This window comes from Aulostomus chinensis, chromosome 23, assembly GCF_037954235.1.
Source record: "Aulostomus chinensis isolate RoL2024-O1b breed Wild chromosome 23, RoL_Achi_v1.0, whole genome shotgun sequence".
Classification (NCBI taxonomy): domain Eukaryota; kingdom Metazoa; phylum Chordata; class Actinopteri; order Syngnathiformes; family Aulostomidae; genus Aulostomus; species Aulostomus chinensis.
The window spans coordinates 21,432,463-21,453,362 of NC_141342.1; the positions used below are offsets into that span (position 1 = coordinate 21,432,463).

General features: G+C 49.0%; 2 protein-coding genes across 3 annotated transcripts; both read right to left on the reverse strand.

Moving 5' to 3' along the window:
* Positions 1-592: 592 nt before the first annotated feature.
* On the reverse strand, positions 593-7,455 carry arf2b (ARF GTPase 2b). Of its 2 annotated transcripts, none has more exons than XM_086194499.1 (5): positions 7,330-7,455; positions 6,092-6,249; positions 5,076-5,186; positions 3,102-3,226; positions 593-2,346 (listed from the first exon to the last, which is right to left on the reverse strand). In XM_086194499.1, the coding sequence occupies exons 2-5, from the start codon at positions 6,237-6,239 to the stop codon at positions 2,185-2,187; spliced, it is 546 nt and encodes a 181-aa protein (XP_086050625.1). In that variant the 5' UTR covers positions 6,240-6,249; positions 7,330-7,455; the 3' UTR covers positions 593-2,184. The 2 variants fall into 2 exon arrangements, with proteins under 2 accessions (XP_086050625.1, XP_086050626.1); XM_086194500.1 differs by lacking the exon at positions 7,330-7,455 and adding an exon at positions 7,129-7,288.
* A 1,146-nt stretch (positions 7,456-8,601) lies between these two features.
* map3k14b (mitogen-activated protein kinase kinase kinase 14b) lies at positions 8,602-18,406 on the reverse strand. Its single transcript, XM_086196380.1, has 14 exons — positions 18,049-18,406; positions 17,182-17,257; positions 15,231-15,945; positions 14,954-15,088; positions 14,277-14,406; positions 14,055-14,183; positions 12,945-13,049; positions 12,302-12,465; positions 11,950-12,100; positions 11,139-11,678; positions 10,898-11,004; positions 10,411-10,531; positions 10,232-10,332; positions 8,602-9,890 (listed from the first exon to the last, which is right to left on the reverse strand). The coding sequence occupies exons 1-14, from the start codon at positions 18,404-18,406 to the stop codon at positions 9,726-9,728; spliced, it is 2,997 nt and encodes a 998-aa protein (XP_086052506.1). The 3' UTR covers positions 8,602-9,725.
* Positions 18,407-20,900: the final 2,494 nt, after the last annotated feature.

Here is a 20,900-nt window from a genome sequence, read left to right on the forward strand (position 1 = left end):
GATTTGACACAGCACCTCCAAAGCTCCACTGGAACTTGGGTCAACAGAACCAAAGGTTTGTTGAGGACTAGAAGAGCGACTGCTGCTACTGATGATGATGAGGAGGAGGAGGATTCCTGCTGGACACACCAGCACCCTGGACCTGAGCTAGCTGATGCTAACACTTCCACCCACTACCAGCCATTGGGCTAAGCTAACTAGCCTGGACCTGAGCTAGCTGATGCTAACACTTCCACCCACTACCAGCCATTGGGCTAAGCTAACTAGCCTGGACCTGAGCTAGCTGATGCTAACACTTCCCACCCTCTACCAGCCATTGGGCTAAGCTAACTAGCGCCTGTCTCTGAGGATGATGGCCAGTAAGAGAACCTCTTCTGTCAGGTGACTGATGGATCATAGGACACTTGGACCATCTTGCTAGCCTATCAGGTGTTAGCTGAATAAATACACTCACGCAGACAGAAAACCGGCTCAACCTGCCTGAGAAAAGCTCTTCAGTAAAATGACAGAGGCACAAGACCTGAGGGGAGCCGAGGCAGTGAAGACCTGGGCAGCTCCGACTCTTCAGACTCAAGGAAAGCGACTCTCCAGCGACTGTTGGATCAAATCATGTTTATTAATGTGTTCAGGAAATCCCCACAGAAACAGTTTACAGGGGAGCTTACAGATTTACAATCATTCTTGACAGAAGTGCCAGCTTGAACCCCCTTGGTTAAACACTGAGGACGCCTGCTGAATCTCACAACCAGTTAACCGCAGGCCGTCTCCCCTCCACGGGCCGACCACCAAGTCCTTCAGCTCACCGGCGAGCTACTGACGGAGTTGCGTTGGTGACGTGTGCAGCGCTGTCATGTGGAGTATCCTGTAAACACCCAGACACGCTCCACTGGTGTCAGGATGGTTCACAGATCAAGAGCCTTCATTATTTGGTGCCGATCCTTCATCCCAACCACGAACAGCCGGATGCTTTCAAACTGGTGAGAAGAGCATCCTGGCATCTACATCGTCAGTTCAGGCCCTCGCAGATTCTTACAGGATTTGTCAAACTGCTCAAATGCATTTGGTTCCGCAGTACAAATAGAAACGCTAAATCTAGTTACAGGAAGAAATAATAAAATAAACATCACTTACAGGAACAACGTGTGAAGCTTGTGAATGTATCGGACACGGTTAACCGGCAAGGATCGTGTCAGTGAGACCACATGACCCACGAACGCAGCAACACTGTTAGAGGAGTCAATTATACTGACGGGCGTTGCTAAATCGGCCCTGGGAAGTTCATACCAGTCACATGATCGCAGGTCTAATTGGAAGTTGTTTGGCGGCCTTGTGCTTCACGGTTTCAGTGGGGGTGGGGGGCCAGGTGGGGGTAGTGTTCGTTGCAGAACCATTTCTATGAATAATCTGTTATATTCCAATATAATAATAAAACAAACAGCATGATTTTCAAATGACACCAGAACGATCGAGGATGGGCGGGGGGGTGGAGGGAGGAGGGGCTGTCGTTTTCTAGTTTTTGATTTGCTTTCACCTGATACAGGTTAAGATGCATTTATTGAATCTCTAACTGGGGGGTCTCAAAAACAAGGAGGTTCAAATGAACACTGAGCATTCAGTCTACATCTCTAGTTAACAGATACTACCAAGGGGCGGGGCCTGCAACCTTGCTCTTTCTTTGCCGTATGAAAACCATGCTTCCTCCGGAGGGTGGGGGGTGGGGCCGTGCAAGACTGAGAGTGGGGGGGTCTGCTGAGGGGGGCGGAGGCTGAGTTTGGTGGATGGAGAAGGGGCTTGAAAACCAGACTGCTGATTCCACAGGAGGTGTAAAAGGCACGCCAGGGTTACTCCCAATCCCAGCCAGCACACACAGACGCCTTCACACCCACACACTCGCTGAACACACAAGGTACACACACACAGTCAGTCTCTCTCTCTCCCTCTCTCACTCTCACTCTCACTCTCACACACACACACACACACACACACGCAGCACAGGCTCGAGCCCCAAAGAGTACGGACAAGGGACGACGGAAGAAAGCGGGGGGGATGAAAGAAGTTCTTGAAAGAAAGAGCGGGGGTTAAACCGGGGTTGGATGGGAGCGAAGGAGCCTGGGTCCGGTGCTGCCACTGTGTCGAAACAGAAAAAAATAAACAACAAACAAAAATCAAAACTGGTGGAATGGATCATTTCTGGTTCTTCAGCTGGTTGGAGAGCCAGTCCAGGCCCTCGTACAAGCCGTCGCCGCTGGTGGCGCAGGTGGCCTGGATGTACCAGTTGCGGTGGCGGAGGGCGTGCAAGCCCAGCTTGTCTGTGATCTCTGCAGCGTTCATGGCGTTGGGGAGATCCTGGGGGGGGAGAGGAGGTCAGAGACACATCCACACAAAGACAGCTAATGGTCTGCAGAGTGAACGTGGCCAGCCGGGCTGGAGGTTGGTCCTGGCACAATCACGGCTGCTAACCATCAGAACAACAAGCGCCGAGTTCAAAGGTCCCGCGACATGAAAATACACGTTTTAATCCCTTAATCTGGGTTTAACGTTCACTCACTTGATGGATGACAGCTGTCACAAAAACACCAACATCTGGTTTTTTTTTCTCTTTCTGTAAAAACTGTCAAATGGTGACACCCCGCCCCCCGCTGTCATGTGATGCTACGCGCTCGCTCTGACTATCAACTGTGGAGTCACACTTCTGCAGCAAAACGACTCGTTTCACTCCAAGAATCTGATTCGTTGGGTCAGAACACTTGGGAGCTCTTGAGGGACACAGGGCCAAAGTATTTTTCCACTCAAGTTGGCGGAAGGTTGGACGGCAGACGTTCCTCCACCGCCGCTTCATATCTACCCACAGATTTGGGTGTAAAATGACTCATTTCACCATCAAGACAGGAGCAGTTTGGTCTGACAGCATTTGGAAAGTCTGACAAGACAGAAGATTGCAGTGTTTATCCAGTCATTAGCAGAGAGCTACTAAGAAGTGCAAGTCCGGAGCTCGATGGCGCCCTCCCTCTTCCTGACAGACGCATAGTTTCACTGTCTTTGAAGGTGTTTTTCATTTGATGCGACGATGAAACAACAAACCGGTAAAAAGGTGCGCTCACCTGTTTATTAGCAAAAACAAGCAGCACAGCTTCTCTGAGCTCATCCTCGGCGAGCATTCTGGACAGCTCCTCCCGGGCCTCGTTCACCCGCTCCCTGTCGTTGCTGTCCACCACAAAGATGAGCCCTGCAAACACACACACACACACACACACACACATTAACAAACACACTCTGTACAGCATGTTCTATACAAGCATCCCTGTCCTCTCAAAGTCAGGAACAACAACTTAGTTTTAGTTCTAATTAAATCTTGAGGGGGTGGGGGGGGGGGGGGGGGGCCTCAGGGTTGAGGTGGATAGGGGTTGAGGGGTGAGGATTGACTGGATATTCAGGTGGAGGGTCCAGCTCAGTCACTCTGCTCAGTGTTGACACCTGCAAATTGTAAAATAAACTTCTTCTTCAAACCAAAATCTGCCGGTCAAACGTCCACGTTTGAGTTCTGGTGATTTGACCTGCAGCCGACCGCCATCACCTAACCTCCTCCATGATCCCAGCGGACCCTTCAGAGATAAACAACTCCACAAACTACAGGGCAAACAAAGCTACGTCGTGCTAATTGCCACACCTAGAAGTCACATGACAAATGCAGAGTCTGTGTGTGTTGATATTTGACAAAGGTGAGGAGCCACGAAACATGAAGCAGGAAGTGGGTAAAGACCACTGCAAGGCAGCTCCAACGTTCCTGTGGTGGGGGGCGGTCAGTCTCCAACATGAACGCCAGCAAATGCTTCATCATCACGGTCGCTCACACGAGAGCAAACAAGTTATTTTTGCCTCTTTGTAACAGAGCACGAGGAGGACATGGAGACATCAACATGCTACTGCAGCATCTCACTCACACAGCGACGGACTCACCGCAGCCACAAAAACACCACCAGTTCTCTCACCAGCCCCCGTCTCATCCCACCAGCACAGAATGCAGTACACCCCCCCCAGTCCCTGCATGCTTGACCTCACCTTCCAGAGAGCCGGTCACAGATGGTTAGCAAAAGTCAGTCCTTCAAATAAAGTAAAGCATTTACTTCCTACACCCAGAGATTCACAAGGACACGTTTCTGAGCCTCCACCTGGCAGGTCGGACCCATTCCCTCCCTCTGTCCGTCTGTTAGCATGATTACACAGAACCCACCCAGCTGAGGGCTGCAGGGGGGGGCCAGGGAGGACAGAGCCGAGGCAGCTTGCCTCTCTTAATCAATTGTAGGAAAATCCATCACCAACATGATTGATTGTTGATTAATCGCCTCAGTCTGTCATCAAAGAAGAATGTCAGTCATTTACTGCATCATTCTGGTTATAATTACAAAAATTTCAAATAAAAGATTCGATGTGAACAAGACATTCCGTGTGACTCAAATGGCAGCTGCTCCTGAACCCACCACGGTGAGTGGAGACCCGAGAGTGAGAGCAGCTTCTCGTCCTCATTCAAGGTTCCTCGATGAGCGAGATAAAATCAGCTAAACGAATAAACACAGGCAACGAACTGTGACGTGTAACCAATCAGATGGTGCCGTTGGCAGGACATGACTGACTATCTCAAAGGGAGGCAGCTGCAGTTTTCTGAAAAGTGTTTTTTATGTACAAGATGTTGGTGCAGCAGCAGCCAGAGCCACTGCATCTGGACCAACAGATGCTGTTACTGGGAGACTCCCTTATAATGACATGTCTAACGATTACCACTCAGGTGTTCAGTGTGTGGATGATGGCACATTCAAGGACATTCGTAAAACTCATCAGAGGAGAATTCACCTGCAGGCGTCGTCGGCGGCAGGAAACACCCCTCAGGGTTACCACACATCGTCTTGCATTAAGGGGATATACATTTCAGGAAACAGCTTGAGACAATAAGGCCTATGAAGGCGGAATAATGGTGTGTGAGTCACCGCTTGACAAACTCACAGATCATCCTTCAGGCACCACCTATAGGCAGTGGTGCTCACTGACGCCAGTGACAGCTACAAGGAAGCCCTGCTCACCTTGGGTGTTCTGGAAGTAGTGGCGCCACAGCGGCCTGATCTTGTCCTGACCACCCACGTCCCACACTGTGAAGCTGATGTTCTTGTATTCTACAGTTTCAACATTAAAACCTGCACGGAAAAACAGGGAAACAGAGATGAATCACAACCTGGCTGGAAACAGGCAATTCCACAGGAGTGTGAACAACCTGGAAAGGATGTGTAATTGATATTATATTGACTGATACTGCGATGTGACTCATAGTATCAGGAGGAATTAGCATTCTTATGTCAGCATAAACATTTTAATTGGAAAACACAGATTTGTGCAGGGTTCTGCACCAAACAAAGGCTCTCTCTCTCTCTCTACTGCACATATTGCAATTTTGATAAAATACTGTGCTCACAACAAAAGCTCGAACTCAAACGTGAATACATTTTAAAATCAGATAAATGAATTTCAGAGTAAGAGCATCTAAGTTCAAACAGCTGCCCCACTTCATAATCCTGCAGTTGTCTTTCATCTGACACTTTCTGGTTTATTTATGGAGGAAAGTTTTTACTGTCCTTAAGTTACTCTGTTCTTACTGAACCTCTGTGTGTTTTATGCAGTCCTTTATCTTCTGTTTTTGAGGAACAAACATTTGAAATGTACATTATTATTGCTCCTATAACTTTTATCATCATCAAATGAGGACCTGACGATCAATAAGCAATAAGTTCATCTTGTAACAAACAGAAAACTGAGATAAGAAAACTCAGGGACTGCTCCATTTTAGTCTTAATACAAACAATGAGGTTCCGGTCCAGATTTCATTCCATGGTTTGAGCAGAACTATGAAACTGCTGTGAAATAACACCAGACATGTCACCAATATTGATGAGAATACCCTGCATCATTCCCTGCATCTCTGGGAAGTGGAAACAGCTTTTTCAGTGAGTAAAGCCTCTCAGCATTTCCAACATAAATAGTACTGTAACAAAGATAATCCCAAGTGTTCAGCAAACAAGGCAGATAAACAGGCAGGTGTTCATACCAATGGTGGGAATGGTGGTGACTATCTCTCCGAGTTTCAGTTTATAAAGGATGGTTGTTTTCCCCGCAGCGTCGAGCCCAACCATGAGAATCCTCATCTCTTTTTTGCCAAACAGGCCCTTGAACAAGTTTGCAAAAATATTCCCCATGGCAACGAAGCTGTCAAAGCAAAAGAGAGACACAAGCTTACAAGTGTAATGTCTGTGGTATTTTCAGTTTCAGGGTGGGACGCGCCGGAGGGAAAAGATAGGACAGGAAAGGAGGCGATCAACAAAAACCTGTCTGTAGGAATTCGATTAAAAAAACCGTCATGAATGCTAACAGCTCAGAAACTACCACGAATGAAGGCCGGTGGCGGTGACCCCACGGTAATTCAACACGGTGGGAAAACAAAATGTTTACTTAATGGTTAAACACTGCGGTTGACCGCGCCACCGGCCGACTCGAACCCTCCAGTAAAACCTCAACATCTCACCGCCAAAACGACATCCACCCAGACCCAGCGACTCAATCTGGGAAGCCGACTGATCAGCAGATAAGCGAGGCCTGTTCCAGCTGGCAGGCTACCACTGGAGGAAGGGGTATGTGGCCGAGGTGTGTGTGTGTGAGCCGTCACAAGACGCTAGCTCCGCGTTAGCGCCCTAGCTTGCTAACAACACCCCGACCTTAGGGTAAAAGGCCGGGGGGGAAACTCATCCGATAGAACGTGTGCCTGCGACGGTAGCACACCGTCTCACGGGCCTCTTCTACGCGATCCGAGTCTAGTTCGAGACGAGTGAAAAGTGTCAAGTTACTTCAGCCGGATCCTCGAGGAAGATTACAGCTAAATTAGCTTCACTAAGGGCGGATGCTAAACCGAGTTCACGCTAGCTCGCTACGAGAGGCTCAAACTATTGCGGAACATGGCGACATGAAGGACGCAACTACACGTAAAACGGGAGGCACGTTCTTTCAGTGTATAACGGCAACCTTTTAAGAATTCTGTAAAAGTTCACCCCGGCGGATAATTAACAATAAAAGCAAAGCAAAAAAACCCACAGCGGTAGTTGTCTGGTCGGTCAGTTTCAGGAACCAGCTAGCCGAGCTGCTGATAGCTAAATGCCGCGTCACAGTAAAGACGGAAGACCGTGACGTCATGACAAACGCCCAACTAAACCAGTCCGTTTGAACAAAGGAACGGTCTGTTCATATAATGCGACATTTTAGTGGCAAAAGTTAACAATTTATAGCGAATATTACCTTAACGAAGACTAGCTTCTCGATCTTTCCGTTATCTTTCTCCGTTACTCCAAAATGGCGTCTTGCGCAGCCAGGGAGACACCGGCGTACGAGTCCTGCCCACCACAAGATCCGATCCAATCACAGAGTGCGTAGTGTAACTATAGACCCGCCCCTGTCACCTCGCTGTCCAATCACAACATCAGCAGATTCCTGCCTGTGCATTGCACAAAATGTCGAGGAAGTGAGTGTACAGCACTCAAGTTTATTCAAGTTTCAGCCATAGAACTCCCTCCAAACACGTCCTGTTGTAACTTTTAGTTTCATTCCGGAGTCTTTTCTCTTCTGGATCAGTTTTTCAGTGGGTGTTGATTTAACTTCCCGTTTCATTTAAAACTGATGAACTCAAGGCCACCTCACTACATTTGCCTCAAAATGAATTCAAAATTACAAGATTGAACATAAGTGTGTGTGTATGTTTCTTCTTTCACTTTAGTGTACTCAGGTCTTCATCCACCTACTGGACTAAAGTGTTTTCCTCTGATTTTTAATGGTGTTAAAAATCTGTTGCATTGATTTGAAATCCTTCTACTCGTGTCTGATTTTTTTTTTCCCAGGAAAGTATATTAGCAGACATGGTAAGATGCGTGTTGTGGACCAGTTTTTCATGTTAGTTCAGAGCCATCAGAGCCACGTAGGAGGAAATCATGTTCCTATAATGTTGCAAGACCAGTTAGTTCAGACATGCCAGACAAATGTGAGGTCAAAGAAGTCAGCTGCTGTCTGTTCAGGCTGAAAGAGGCTCACAGAAATTTACTTAGTGTGCCCTTTGTGTGCGCTGGAGCATTTGTTTTTTTATAGTTTATTCCACAGCGTGTCCCTAAAATCAGTCCTCTTCTTAATTCCTGTCTATAGAACATACTGGAGGCTGCACACAGTCCTGAATCAAATCATGTCCAATATTCCAAAAAAAACTCATCTTTCAATTAAATATTTATGAAAAACATTCATGAAAAGTGTATCTCATCTCACGATGATGTCTCTACTTTCACTCAGTGTCAGAGAACATTTGGAATGACAATGAAATGACGTTGTATTCATCTGCATGATCAAACACTGCCTGGTCAGGAGAGCTGCTGAAACTGTAAAAACAAAAAAAAACACTGAATGTGGGGGGGGGGACAAAACTGAATTCACCGTTGAATATTTTAGACTATCGCTTTATTTTATTCAAAAATCGTACAAAAATAATGCAACAGTCAAGCTGAATAAACTGAATTTGAAAATGTACATTATGTGAAGTCTGTCTGTCAAGAGCTAAACATGATCAGTGACATGAAAGTCACATGTTGGCTAAAAAAATAAACGGTAAATCCTGTTCTTTTGTTTGCGACTCAAGACAAAAATGGCCAAACAGGACAATTATTTTCTCCGCGTGTATTCCTACAAGTCATTGTCCTGCATGAAAATGATTCTGCTGACTCGGGATATGTTGCCGTGGGTGCTGGCTAATAGTTTTGTGTGCTAGCCTGGGGGCTACCGTGGGTTCTCCGACACACTCAGATTGTAATCTCACCTCATCGTGACAGCCGGTCGATGCTGAAGCAGCTGCCACTTGACAATTCCAATATCAACCAGGAAACCAAGACGTTCTGCAATCTAATTTACTCTCAATTTGTATATTTAGAATTAAAAAAAAACAAAACAAAAACCATGAAGAAACTAGGACTGGGTGGTTCAGATAGTTTACACTTCTGGTTCAGACGAGGCAGGTTTATTTATGCGGCACCATTCAGACACAAGGCTGTGATTCACAACAAAATCTAAACACGAGGAGGACACTGAAAGTGCGTTTGAAGACATAAAAGACCTCCCTTTTGGTTCTGGATTTTGAAATGTTGGGCTTTTACTTGTGGATATTTTCTGATCAGAGGCTTGGTTGATTTTTTAATTTTGAATTGTTGGTTGTATGTAATATATCTTTGAGTAGAAGTAAATACTTGGCGATTATTTTCCTTGTGGTTTTTAAGATGCTATGGGTATCTTTGGCTGTCAAGGTATGGAAGTTAAAAATTCCAGTCATGTGACAAGCAGAATATCTTTTACTGGTGTGAAGACATGAGACACTCGTCACTGAAGAAACGGGTCCCATGTGTGCAGCTGCAACGGACACGAACGCTCAATGGTGTTTTCAATTAAAAATGCTGTAAATGCGGTGTGAAAACTCTGTGTTTTTGGGCCTCATGGCCAACAGGGGGTCGTCTCTGCCAGTCTAGAAAATCCCACCCCGTGATTCCTCAGGATGAAACACGCTCACCTCAAACTCACGAAAGCCAGAAAGCTGATCAGCAATGCAGCTCATGTTTTTGAGCGCATGGCCGAGGAAGTCAGTGCAAACATCAGAAGTCAAAAAAATGTCATTCTCGTAGTTCCAGCTTGCCGTCGCGCACCCTCCACTGCCAGCGCTGACACCTGTCCGGCGCCGGGACACACCGGAGCCAAAGACAAGACTCTCGGACCTCTCGATCAAAGGACACGGTCTTCCTGTCCAGCGTCTCCAGAGTGAAGGCTTTCCCCAAGACCTGAATGATGGACGGACGGTTCAGCAGCTGAGAGACGAACCTCAGGAATGTCTTTCAAAATTATGATTCATAACTGGAATATTTGCATATCAAGGCAAAGGTTTTGTCTTGTGTTTTTCCTCCAACCAGGCTAGCTGGCAATGTGCTGCCCCCTAGTGGGACCACGTATGAGGTCTAGTTTAATCCAGATTTTCACGTATAGTTCTTTTAATTAATCATCTGACGAACTCACGAAATGGAGGAAATACTCCGGACCGTGCAGCAGGATTAAACCCTGTCCAAGACACCTGACCATCCTCCCAAACATTTACATGCTTCAACATCAGTCACGTGTCTCTTACCTGGTCACTTATTCCGATGGCGACATGGCCTACTTTGACCTGCTGGCGTTCCCTAATCCGAAGACATGCCCCCTGAAGGGTCTCTATCCAGATGTCAACACCTGCGAGTGCCAGAGCAGTAAAACGTGACGCCACTTGCATCCCGCCGCTGCATCATCAATAGATTCTTGCTGTTTTACCTTCAAAGCGGCAGGTGGAGGGCTGCTGAGCCGACGCCAGCCACTCCAGGTGACCGCCGCTCCGACTGGTACAGGAGGAGAAAACCCCGGAGCTGAGGTCGTCTGACGAGCGGTCCGAGTCCTGAAAGAGGAGCCAGACCCTCCTTGATTTCAGGTAAGAATTGTTCCATGTGAACACACACACACACACACACACACATATGTAGATAAACACACACACACGTACATATACACACACACACACACACATGTAGATAAACACACACACGTACATATACACACACACACACATATGTAGATAAACACACACACGTACATATACACACACACACACATGTGTAGATAAACACACACACGTACATATACACACACACACACACACATCTGTGGATAACTCATAACTCCAGATAGGAACACATCCGTGGGTACACACACATCCGTGGGTACACACACATCCGTGGGTACACACACATCCGTGGGTACACACCCTCTCTGAGGCATCGACCTGTGACGTTTCCGAGCAGCTGAAGCAGGACGGAGGCTCATCTCGCGGCTCAGGGGATGGGGTCTGGATCCTGGTGCCCACAGCAACGCCTTGGACAAGACAACATGAACAGTTTCAGAAAGCAGCAAAATTAAAGAGATTCTATTTTGGGCGTGTCTTCCATCTGACCATGACCTTTAGCGTGCGGACCAGAGTACTGCTGCCCATGTCCTTTGGGACTCACCGTCTCTGAGGAATTCCAGCTCTGGTTCCGACCCCCATGAGGTCTCTTTTGTCCGCTGGCCTTTTTGCAGTAAAGGGAAAACTCCTCGCAGAGCTCGGAGATATTCTGTGGACCCCGAGGAGTCCCACTCCTCCTCCTCCCCCTCCTCCTCCTCCTCCTCTTCCTCCTCCTCCCCGTCCCCCTCATAGTCCTGATCAGATTTCAGCCACTTCTCCTGGATATAGTCCTCCTCTCCCATATATATGTCGACCTCAGAGTCCGTGTCCCAGTCCCTCTCGTCACGCAGGGATCTGGGCTGGGAGTCTGTGTCCACTTTGGAGCCGTGATCTGAATCCTCACTGTCGTTGTCGTCCTCGTCCGCCGCCGTGGTTCTCCAGGGGCTCACCCAGGACATCGGGGGTGCTGAGACAGCAGCTGGTGGGTCTGCAGTGACGGTGGGGGTCCAGTGTGGCCAGGAGCAGGGGCTGATGTCGGTCTGGCTCACTCCCTGATACAGTTTCTCACAGGCGGCCGTGATGGAGCGAGGACTCAGACCTCCAACTGTGGAGCAAACGATCCAGACGCAACGCTGTCAGATGGACATGAAAAGACACTGAGACCAAGTTTAGGCTCAGGAAGGCTTCAAGGACTCAGTGATTAAAACACCCAGAAAACCTTTCCTAATGTCATCATATAATTATTAATAACGACCTGAAGCACTTTCAGTGGATGAATATTAATGAGGAGCTGTGGCCCACCCCTCCTGTGCTGGCCCCATGTCAGTCATTCAAACCACCAAACTGAAGTGGGAGGGTTCATCCGCAGCGCCGACCTGCTCTGAGGGCCTTGGTGGTTTTCCTGCGGAGCTCCCTCGCCGATGCTCGCCTCTCGGCGTCCTTCTGGAGTCCCGCCACGAAGACTTTAGCTGTGAAGTTGTTGCAGTGGGACGGAACCTCCCACAGAGGCGGCAGCTCGTTGACGATCTGACAAGCACAGGACAGGAAACGTGACGACAGCACTCGATAAAGAGGTTACTGATCCAGGAGCGGCTGACCCTAACCCACAGTCTGATCAATGCATGGCCACGAGATATGAAACTACCGAACTGAGGGAACAAGATGTGTCTTGTGGTCTCTAAAAGAACTGGATATCCTCTACAGCGTTCCGTACGCGGCGGTGCTTACATGGAGACACAGCGGGTGGGAGTAGTAGCGAATCCATGGGTGGCAGCCATTGAGCATGTGCAGTAACATACAGCAGCTGCTCCACACGTCAGCCTTGGAGCAGAGTCGGTCCCCTCGCACCACCTCAGGGGCCATGTGGGTCTCTGTACCGGGGAAGGCAGCACCTACACGGACAGACGGTAATTTTCCGTTTCATTTCCCTCTACGAGGTCATCATGCTGTTGTGCACATTGAATTATTAATTACATGGAAAAAGTAACTACATCTCGTTATAGTTGGTGTTTTTTCCTCCAATCAAAGTGTTCATGGATCACTGATCACACATCTGGATTCATGAGACCTGGATCGCACCGGACGACGACCTGGAGAGCTCATAAACAGATGCTTGTTGCCACTTCAGCTGTTGTTAGCAGGCAGTCCCATGAGCTTCAAGCTAGATATACGTGGCTGGATCTCTCCGAGTTCAAGAGTCAGAAAGAAGTCATTTTTATGGGTTAAAGAAACTTAATAGGAAGTACTTGAAAAATAAATACACTCTTTGGGGCCAGTAGTCTAAAATACAATAATAATGTTGAGTGTTTATGAACCAAATCCAGGAATATGATGCTCAAAGATGGGGACTCCTTCCTTCACATCGACTCACCGCGGAAGGCATTGGTGCTCCAGCCACTGTCATCCACCGTCTCTGAGAGGCCGAAGTCACAGAGGAATGTGTCCCTGCAGTCTGCAGACAGCAGCACATTGTCAACTGGAATAAAATCAACACACAGGATTTAGAGCGACAGCCTGTTTTCATTCGGGGGTCATGATGAAACAGTTGACTGCGGCTGTCAGGGGCCGTCAGCGTGATGGACACACCAGACCGGGTCATCGCTCCTGCACACAACCTGAGGGAAGCACAGTTTCCAAAATTAAAACACTTTTTTTCTGATGTTAACCGAACATGATGTTTAATGAATGAAGCTGCTCACAGTGAGAGGCGGAGGACAATGGAAGGGTCTAGTAGCAGCAAGCCCCCTCCAACTCAATCCCCTCAGTGGGGATTAGCAAGGGTTTACAGTGGGGTGTCAGTTTAGGATTATGGACCAGGACAGTGGGACCAGAAGCTTTACTGGGCTGCTGATTATGTTAAATCCACAATCAGAGAGCCGTACCTGAACCAGCTACAGTTGAGCATGTTAGCATTGTGGACTGTCTGGCTTCTTTCTCTCAAAGTCAGTGGGACTTTGGTTACTGCCTGAAATCACGAGATTGAAGTGCTTCATTACCCAGAAAGTGTAATTTGCCTTTCAACGATGCATGAATATCATCAGTGTTTTGAACTCTCAAAGATGCTTTTCTCCCTCCTGCATCAGAATGCAGACAGAACCACATATGAATTCAGCTCGAAGCTAATGGAGACTGACTGCTATCACAAGCTAAAAAGGCAGTCATGTGACCCTGGTGTAGCTCCTTCCTAGGCTAACGTTAGCTTAGCACTGCTAACCGTAGCATCCAGGCTTCCAGCATCATCAGAGGGTTCATTAGTGAAGATGATCCTGATTAACTGAACCTGGAAGATCATCAACTTTCGTTTACCAGAGCAGATTTACTGGTTCAATCACCACAATCACATGGAGCGATCCTATTGGCTGCTGGGGGAGGAGCCAGGAGATGACCACTTCCTGTTGGACTACAAACACACCTCATCCCTGTGTTGATCTATAACATATTAATACCAAGACCCTCCTTCTTTTGCAAAACATGATCTCACCTTTGACGTCCAAGTGAAGAACCTTTCTTTGGTGCAGGTGTTCTAGCGCCCCCAGTGTCTGGTGAAGGAAGTGCAGGGCCAAGTCCTCAGGTAGGCTGTTCATCTTTTTTAAGAGCTGCGCCAAACAAGCTGGAGACGATGGAAGACACCTCAGTACAGAAACATCAAACTCATACTTCAGGATTTTGTAGCTCACCTACAAGTTGTGCCTTCCCAGATTACCTGGCTTCAGGTCCATGAACAGCACAACGTTGGGTCCTTCCCTCACAGCCCCGAACAGCTCCACCACACGAGGAGAGTTGAGAGCGCTCCACGCGCTCACCTCCTCGCTGCCGAAACAACTCAGTGGAACCTGCCGTGAAGTCGAAGTCAGTAAACTCAATACCATGAAGACACAAGGGCCCCATCGCTCACATGAACGTACGACAGGAAACAGGCAGCGAGGTTCTGCACAACAGGCTGCTGAACGCAGTGGTGCCGCTTACTGATGCAGGTGACAACTCAACACGCAGCACAGGAAGCATGTGGTTGTCCGTGCTTCCCCCAGAGGGTCAGAGGAGGCGGAGCAATGACCCCCTGGCCAGCTTGGTAGGATGAAACGGTGACTGACAACTGCATTATGTTTTTCCTTCTCCTAAACTTCAGGGACGGGGCTTCTACCCTGAGAATGTATCGGGCGTGATATTTGTATGACAGCTGTTTTCAGTGGCTGGACTCAGGATGAGGGGTAGCGGGGAACCGGTGGTTCTCAGGTGACTCCTTCACTCAGACCAGAACCAGATCACCAGGCTCTGCACGACTCTGATAAACCAGGACCCGAGACTTGATTTGAGCACTGAGGTGTGGGAGAGGGTGGGTGAGAAGACTGAGGTGAAGCTTATGTGGACTTCCTGTCTTACCTTCTTGGCTGCACATGTGAATCCGGTTTGTTTGTCCTGAACACAGAACACGTCTCCGTACGAGCCGCTGTGGATGTGGCGGAGGACGCAATACTCCTCCGCCTCTCGGTACTGAGACTCACAGGGTTTGAGATCCTGATGGAGACAAAAAGACACGGCGACTGAAACTGTGAAGGTTAAAACGACGAGACAAAGGAAACTCAATCGCAGATGCTGCAGTGACATCATGGATTGGGGTGTGGCTTAAAGCGTTTATAGACATTTGCGGTGACGTTACCTGGTGAAGTAGGAAGCCTTCGTTCACGTTGGTCTTCCCGTCCCTCTGGGCTCGCAGACCTTTGAAGAATGGTGAAACTACGTGTTTGGGCATCCGCGTCACTTTTCCTCTGAGACGCTTCAGAACGGCGTCGATCTTGGCAGCAGTGAGCAGCATGTGGGCGGAGCCTGGAAGTCCCAGCATGCTTTGAGTTGAAGCCTCATTGAAGCCATCAGAGGAGACGAGCTGCAGGCTGGACGAGGACACTTCCATCAGGTCAAAGGTCAAAAGTGAAACTCTATCATGCAGGCCGTCCTCCGCGCAGCAGGACGAGTCAGTTTCACTCTCATGAGTGCAGAGGGATTCCAGCCCAGAGTTGCAGTCAGAGTCGCCTCCATCATCACCGCCGGATGTGTCATATGACAGCAACGTGTCCTCTATCCTCCTGCCACACAGCAGCTCGCCATGGCTACAGGGTTGTGAGTCAGTAAACTGTGGAGGAGGTGGGATGATCTCACATGATGATGTCACCTCTCTGGCTGACTTCAGCCAGTCGATCTCCTGCACCCACAGACCCCTGATGATGGGCGGCTCGTCCGCCTGCTCCAGGTTCTGTCTCCCTCTGCTTTTCCGGCGCTGTTTCCTCTGGAGGTGGTAGTGGGTCAGCTGGACGGCGCCGTCATAGTAACGCTCATCTTCTGTGTCACTCATCACGACGCTTTCTTTGATGACAGGTCTGTGAATGAGATGATGTTCAGATTTCTAAAGAAAGCTCCACGTCTGCCTCCGTCCCCTGAGAAGTAAGAATTCCAGGCAGCAATTCTGTTTACTGCCATGTTGTTGTGGACGGACTCGTCCCTGGAGGCTGGAGACGATTACGGAGGCAGATTAATGCAGGTTTTTGGGAAATGAAAGCACCGGTTCTACCAGGAAGGCTTGTAGTTACTGTCACTCTCCAATCATCACGCCTGGTGTCTGTCAGCTGTTTACATCATTCCAAACTACTAACAGTGATCGCAGCACTAAGTTTTGTTGGGAACAGAAATCATCTCTCCAAAAGTCTCTTGTTGTCCATCGTCCCCACAACCAGACAAGAAAATAAAGGGGCGCTGAGACCCAGGCTAGTTAGCTTAGCACAGTGACTGGTAGCGAGTGGGAAGTGTTAGCATGGCTCCTTCTCTGCCTGCATTAATATCAGGAGGGTTGTGTGTAACCTTGGTGATGAATACCAGTTTAACATGAGGAGACGCTGTAGTGGTAGAATCAGACACGTAGCTGGAACTACTTTCCTGACTGGGCGCAGTGATTTGACGCAGCACCTCCAAAGCTCCATTAGAACTTGGGTCAACAGAACCAAACGTTTGTTGAGGACTAGAAGAGCGACTGCTGCTACTGATGATGAGGAGGAGGAGGAGGGTTCCTGCTGGACACACCAGCATCCTGGACCTGAGCTAGCTGATGCTAACACTTCCACCCACTACCAGCCATTGGGCTAAGCTAACTAGCCTGGACCTGAGCTAGCTGATGCTAACACTTCCACCCACCACCAGCCATTGGGCTAAGCTAACTAGCCTGGACCTGAGCTAGCTGATGCTAACACTTCCCATCCACTGCCAGCCATTGGGCTAAGCTAACTAGCCTGGACCTGAGCTAGCTGATGCTAACACTTCCCACCTACTACCAGCCATTGTGCTAAGCTTATGAGCCTAAGAGAGCTAATGCTAACAACTTCCACCCACTACCACTCATTGTGCTAAGCTAAATAGCGAGGGGCTTCTTCTTCTAGTCTTGCTCTGGAGACAATGGACTTATATTCTGAAAAGTTGCCCCTACTTCCTGTCGACTGGATCTGAGCCCAGTACTTGAAGCCAGACTGTGGGATCACAACAGGAACAGGACTGGGAACCTGTGCCAGAATTGACCAATGACAGTGAACCAAAAAGCACCGAGGTGACCGTATGTTGTGAAGTACCTGAACTTTTTGAGAAGCTGAACTCTTGAGTAAGAAGTCTGTGTTTTGGTGGGGCTGAACTCCTGGAAGTCTTCTCCTGGGACACAAATGTTCACACACACACACACACACACACACACACACACACACACACACACACACACACACACATATATATAAAACATCAATTTGAATCAGTTCAGTCAACAGCCAATCAGGAAGGGAGGACGATCTGTTGTTTTTCTACTTTCATAACAAACAAAAGAACTGATGCTTGGACATCTGTTGTGGACGTGTTGTAGACATGTGTTGTGGACGAGTGTTGTGGACATGTGTTGTGGACGCGTGTTGTGGACGCGTGTTGTGGACGAGTGTTGTGGACGTGTGTTGTGGACGCGTGTTGTGGACACGTGTTGTGGACGCGTGTTGTGGACGCGTGTTGTGGACGCAGCAGTGACACTGAATTATGAGGACTGTTAAAGGTGAGGTTTGTAGAGTTTAGGTTGGACTGCTGGCTGTGATGGTCCAAGTTACTTTAACAACAGATGGCGCCCCTTCCTGTCACATGACAGGAAATGGTTCTGCAGCCCAGATATTCAACTTTAAGCTGTCAGAATCCCACTCTTGTGTCTCATCATATGTGAACATGCTGCAGGCTACAGTAGCTTTTCCTTAGTGAGAAAGAGGGAGGGGTGAGGGTCCTTCCACAATAAGAGATTTGCGTTCATTCCCAAGCAGTTCCAGCTGCTGCAGGTGGATTATTGTGGGTCAGGTGTGTTAGTCAGGAACCTCGCTGCTGTAGAAGATCAGGAACTTGGTTTTAGGGGTTAGAACTCGAGGACTGAGTGAAGACCCCAGCGTTGGCGGCGGATCAACCCACACTCTTACTCTCAGCCTGGGCCACGATGGACACGCAGGGATTCGCCTTGCACGCTTCCTGCCCCTGGCCGACCAAGTGCTTGGCGGTGCCGTGCAGCATCGCCCGGCTCAGATGGGGGGCGATGACGTGCACCAGCGAGTCCTTCTCCTCGTACACTTGGTTGCCGCCATCCTCGCCGACGATGGAGAGGTCAGAGCCACCGGTCACGACGATAAAGGGGGAGTTGCAGTTGTCCATCCGAGGGATGGCCATGGCTCTGTCGCTGCAGGCGTTGGAGGCGACGTGATTGGGACGGGAACAGATGGCGAAAAGCCCCTGAAAGACGGAGGGCAAGGATGGAGATCTTAGACCCGCCCTCGTCTCCATAGCAGCAGAGCAAACACGCAGATCTCCACCTGATGACACTCATATCACGCATGTTCCGCACCTCTCACGTTTAAAACGTTTATGAAGTCTAAGTTTATTTTTGTACTAGAACCTAAAACTCAAAAAGTTCCTTCGACCCTGAGACTTCATTTTGATCTTGAACTTGTAGTTTTTAGGAGTTTATTCCAAACTGTTGCACAAAACATTTAAGGCTCATTCAGACCGAAGCTTTTAAGAGTTCCTCCAAAGAATCTCTGTGTGTTTCTAACAACTTCAACCTACTCTTGCGTGGCCAGGTGTTCCTGAACCTCGCCGAGGTGTCAGAAACCTGGCCACGCCTACAGGACCGGAACTATACGCTAATTGGAGCAGCATCGGTGTGACGAGCAGGGCGTGAGGCTCCTGGCATTCCTCGTGTCCGGGCGTGAATGAACGGACACCGAGGCGAGTATAAATAGCCCCCCCCCCCCCCCCCCCCCCGCATGCCTTCCACCGGCCGACAGCTGTCAGAGTCTCTCCGCCAGCGCACGCCATGTTGACAGCGAGCACCGGAGGAACAAAAACACCGAGAGACACCGCTCAAGTCACTCCTGTTCCGTCCCGGTAGAACCTCCAGGTGCTGAAGGGCTCGGGCACGGGGAACACCTGAGATGCACCGATCTAACCCTGAACTCCTCCTCCCGCGCTGCGCCACCTGCTCACTTCCTGTCCCACAGCACCACCTCAGACCCCCGCCCGGCGCCAGCCTACCTCCGCTCGCTACTCCTCTGCGTCCTGGTTCAGGTGAGACGGGTCCAGAGATCCAGTCGGAGGGTTCTGGCTGCTTCCTGGACGCTCTGTCGCGGGTGTTCCTGCCTCCCAGTGTAACCTACCGGTTTCCTGCCCCCGCGCGCTCAGCTGATTGGTGCTGGAGAACTCACACCTCTGTCACCCCCCCCCCCCACACACACAAACACACACACACGTACATCAACCCACCCACTCACATTCTGGATGGATACTGCCCCCCTCACAGGTGCTCAACTATGGAGACACCACCCACAGATTCTTGTTCAGTTTCTAACAACCAGGAACAAACCAGACGAACATCCGGGCTCAAACCTCTGACCTGCCAGTTTACGGGTTTTCATCAAATGCGTTGCTGAGAAAATGTTCCAACCTTGGATCAATTTGTGGCCTCAAGACAAATCAAATGTGGGAACAAGTTTATCTTCCCCATATAAACCATTTGACTAGTTTGTGGCAACGAGATGTAACTTGTTCCCACGAATTAATCAGCAGATGAAACATTTGATTCTCAAAAATCCTTTATTGACTGAGGCTGTGGGTCGGAGGTGTCATGTGATACTTGGGAGCACCACATCTGAGGACGCCTGGTGGGAAAGGCTCTGTCTGGGGCTCAAACGTCCACTGGGACACGAGGATCCACTGAGATGGGTTTGGGGGTCAAAGGTCATAGTGATTCACATGTCATCACAGGTCACTCGGGGACTCGAACAGGTTTGGGAGTGATGGCGGTGGTCTACAGGCGCGGCGCTCCGGTGCTTCTAACTGGCTGCTGCTGCTTTGCTACGACCTCATTGTGGCGGTCAAGTGGCGTGCAGCAGAGGAACCGCACATCACACCTCACTGGGAACAGTCAAACACTTCCTGGTTCTTAAATATCAGGATTTGTCATTTATGACAGAAAATAAAGCCCCAGTGTGTTGTGGGCGGTCGGATGGACAAACGTCACTTTGAGCTCATTATTCAAACGTTCTTCAGAGAGCTAATCGCTAGCTGCCGCCGTCCATTCGCCATCGACTTCCTCCAAAAGGGATGACTAGAATCAATACATTCCTGTAGGAATTAGCCAAATACCAGAGGAGGGTGTGTGTGTGTGTGTGTGTGTGTGTGGTGGGGGGTCTCTCCCTGGCAACACGTGAATGGGATCAGCAGCTGACCAATCCTGAACCAGAACAGAAAGTTTGCTCCCACGTCAACGGGTTTTAGTTGCTCTGGGTCTCTCAGCTGTTGGGGGGGTCAAGTCAGCTAAACATAGAACTGAAAAGCTTCAGCCGGGTCGACCAGCATGTCTCATTCACAACACACACACACACACACAGATTAATTAATGAGTACTAATGAGGATATCTGAGAGTGTAAAAACACCATAAACCAAATATGACTGACATGAGATGGTAAAAATAATAAGATTCACATAAGAAGCTCTTACGTCAGCTAATTAGCCAAGAATAAGAAACGACTTCCCAACAGTCGGGGAAGTCCCTGGCTGAGAAAACTGCCTGTCAACCCACAACACATCAGCACGTTAGCCGACCTGCTCAGGTGCTGGTAGGCAGCTTTTTACCGTCTTTAGGCTAAGCTAGCAAGCTTGATAGCGACTGGAAAACCTTGGAGAGGGGTTCATTAGTGAAGATGATCTAAGCTAGCTAAGACGAACTGAACCTGAAGATCAACCTTTGTTCACCAGAGCTGATTTACTGATTCAATC

Bases quoted from the DNA above. Each gene is read 5' to 3' on its own strand.
- arf2b (XM_086194499.1), bottom strand. From the start codon at position 6,239: ATGGGGAATATTTTTGCAAACTTGTTCAAGGGCCTGTTTGGCAAAAAA. The intron at 3,227-5,075 runs GTGAGCAGGGCT...GTGTGTTTGCAG, and splicing joins CTACTTCCAGAACACCCAAG to GGCTCATCTTTGTGGTGGAC. The intron at 2,347-3,101 runs GTGAGCGCACCT...CTCCCCCCCCAG, and splicing joins TTGTTTTTGCTAATAAACAG to GATCTCCCCAACGCCATGAA.
- map3k14b (XM_086196380.1), bottom strand. From the start codon at position 18,406: ATGGAGACGAGGGCGGGTCTAAGATCTCCATCCTTGCCCTCCGTCTTT. The intron at 17,258-18,048 runs GTAAGAGTGTGG...TTTGTGTCCCAG, and splicing joins CATCGTGGCCCAGGCTGAGA to GAGAAGACTTCCAGGAGTTC. The intron at 13,050-14,054 runs GTGAGATCATGT...ATTTTATTCCAG, and splicing joins TCTTCACTTGGACGTCAAAG to TTGACAATGTGCTGCTGTCT.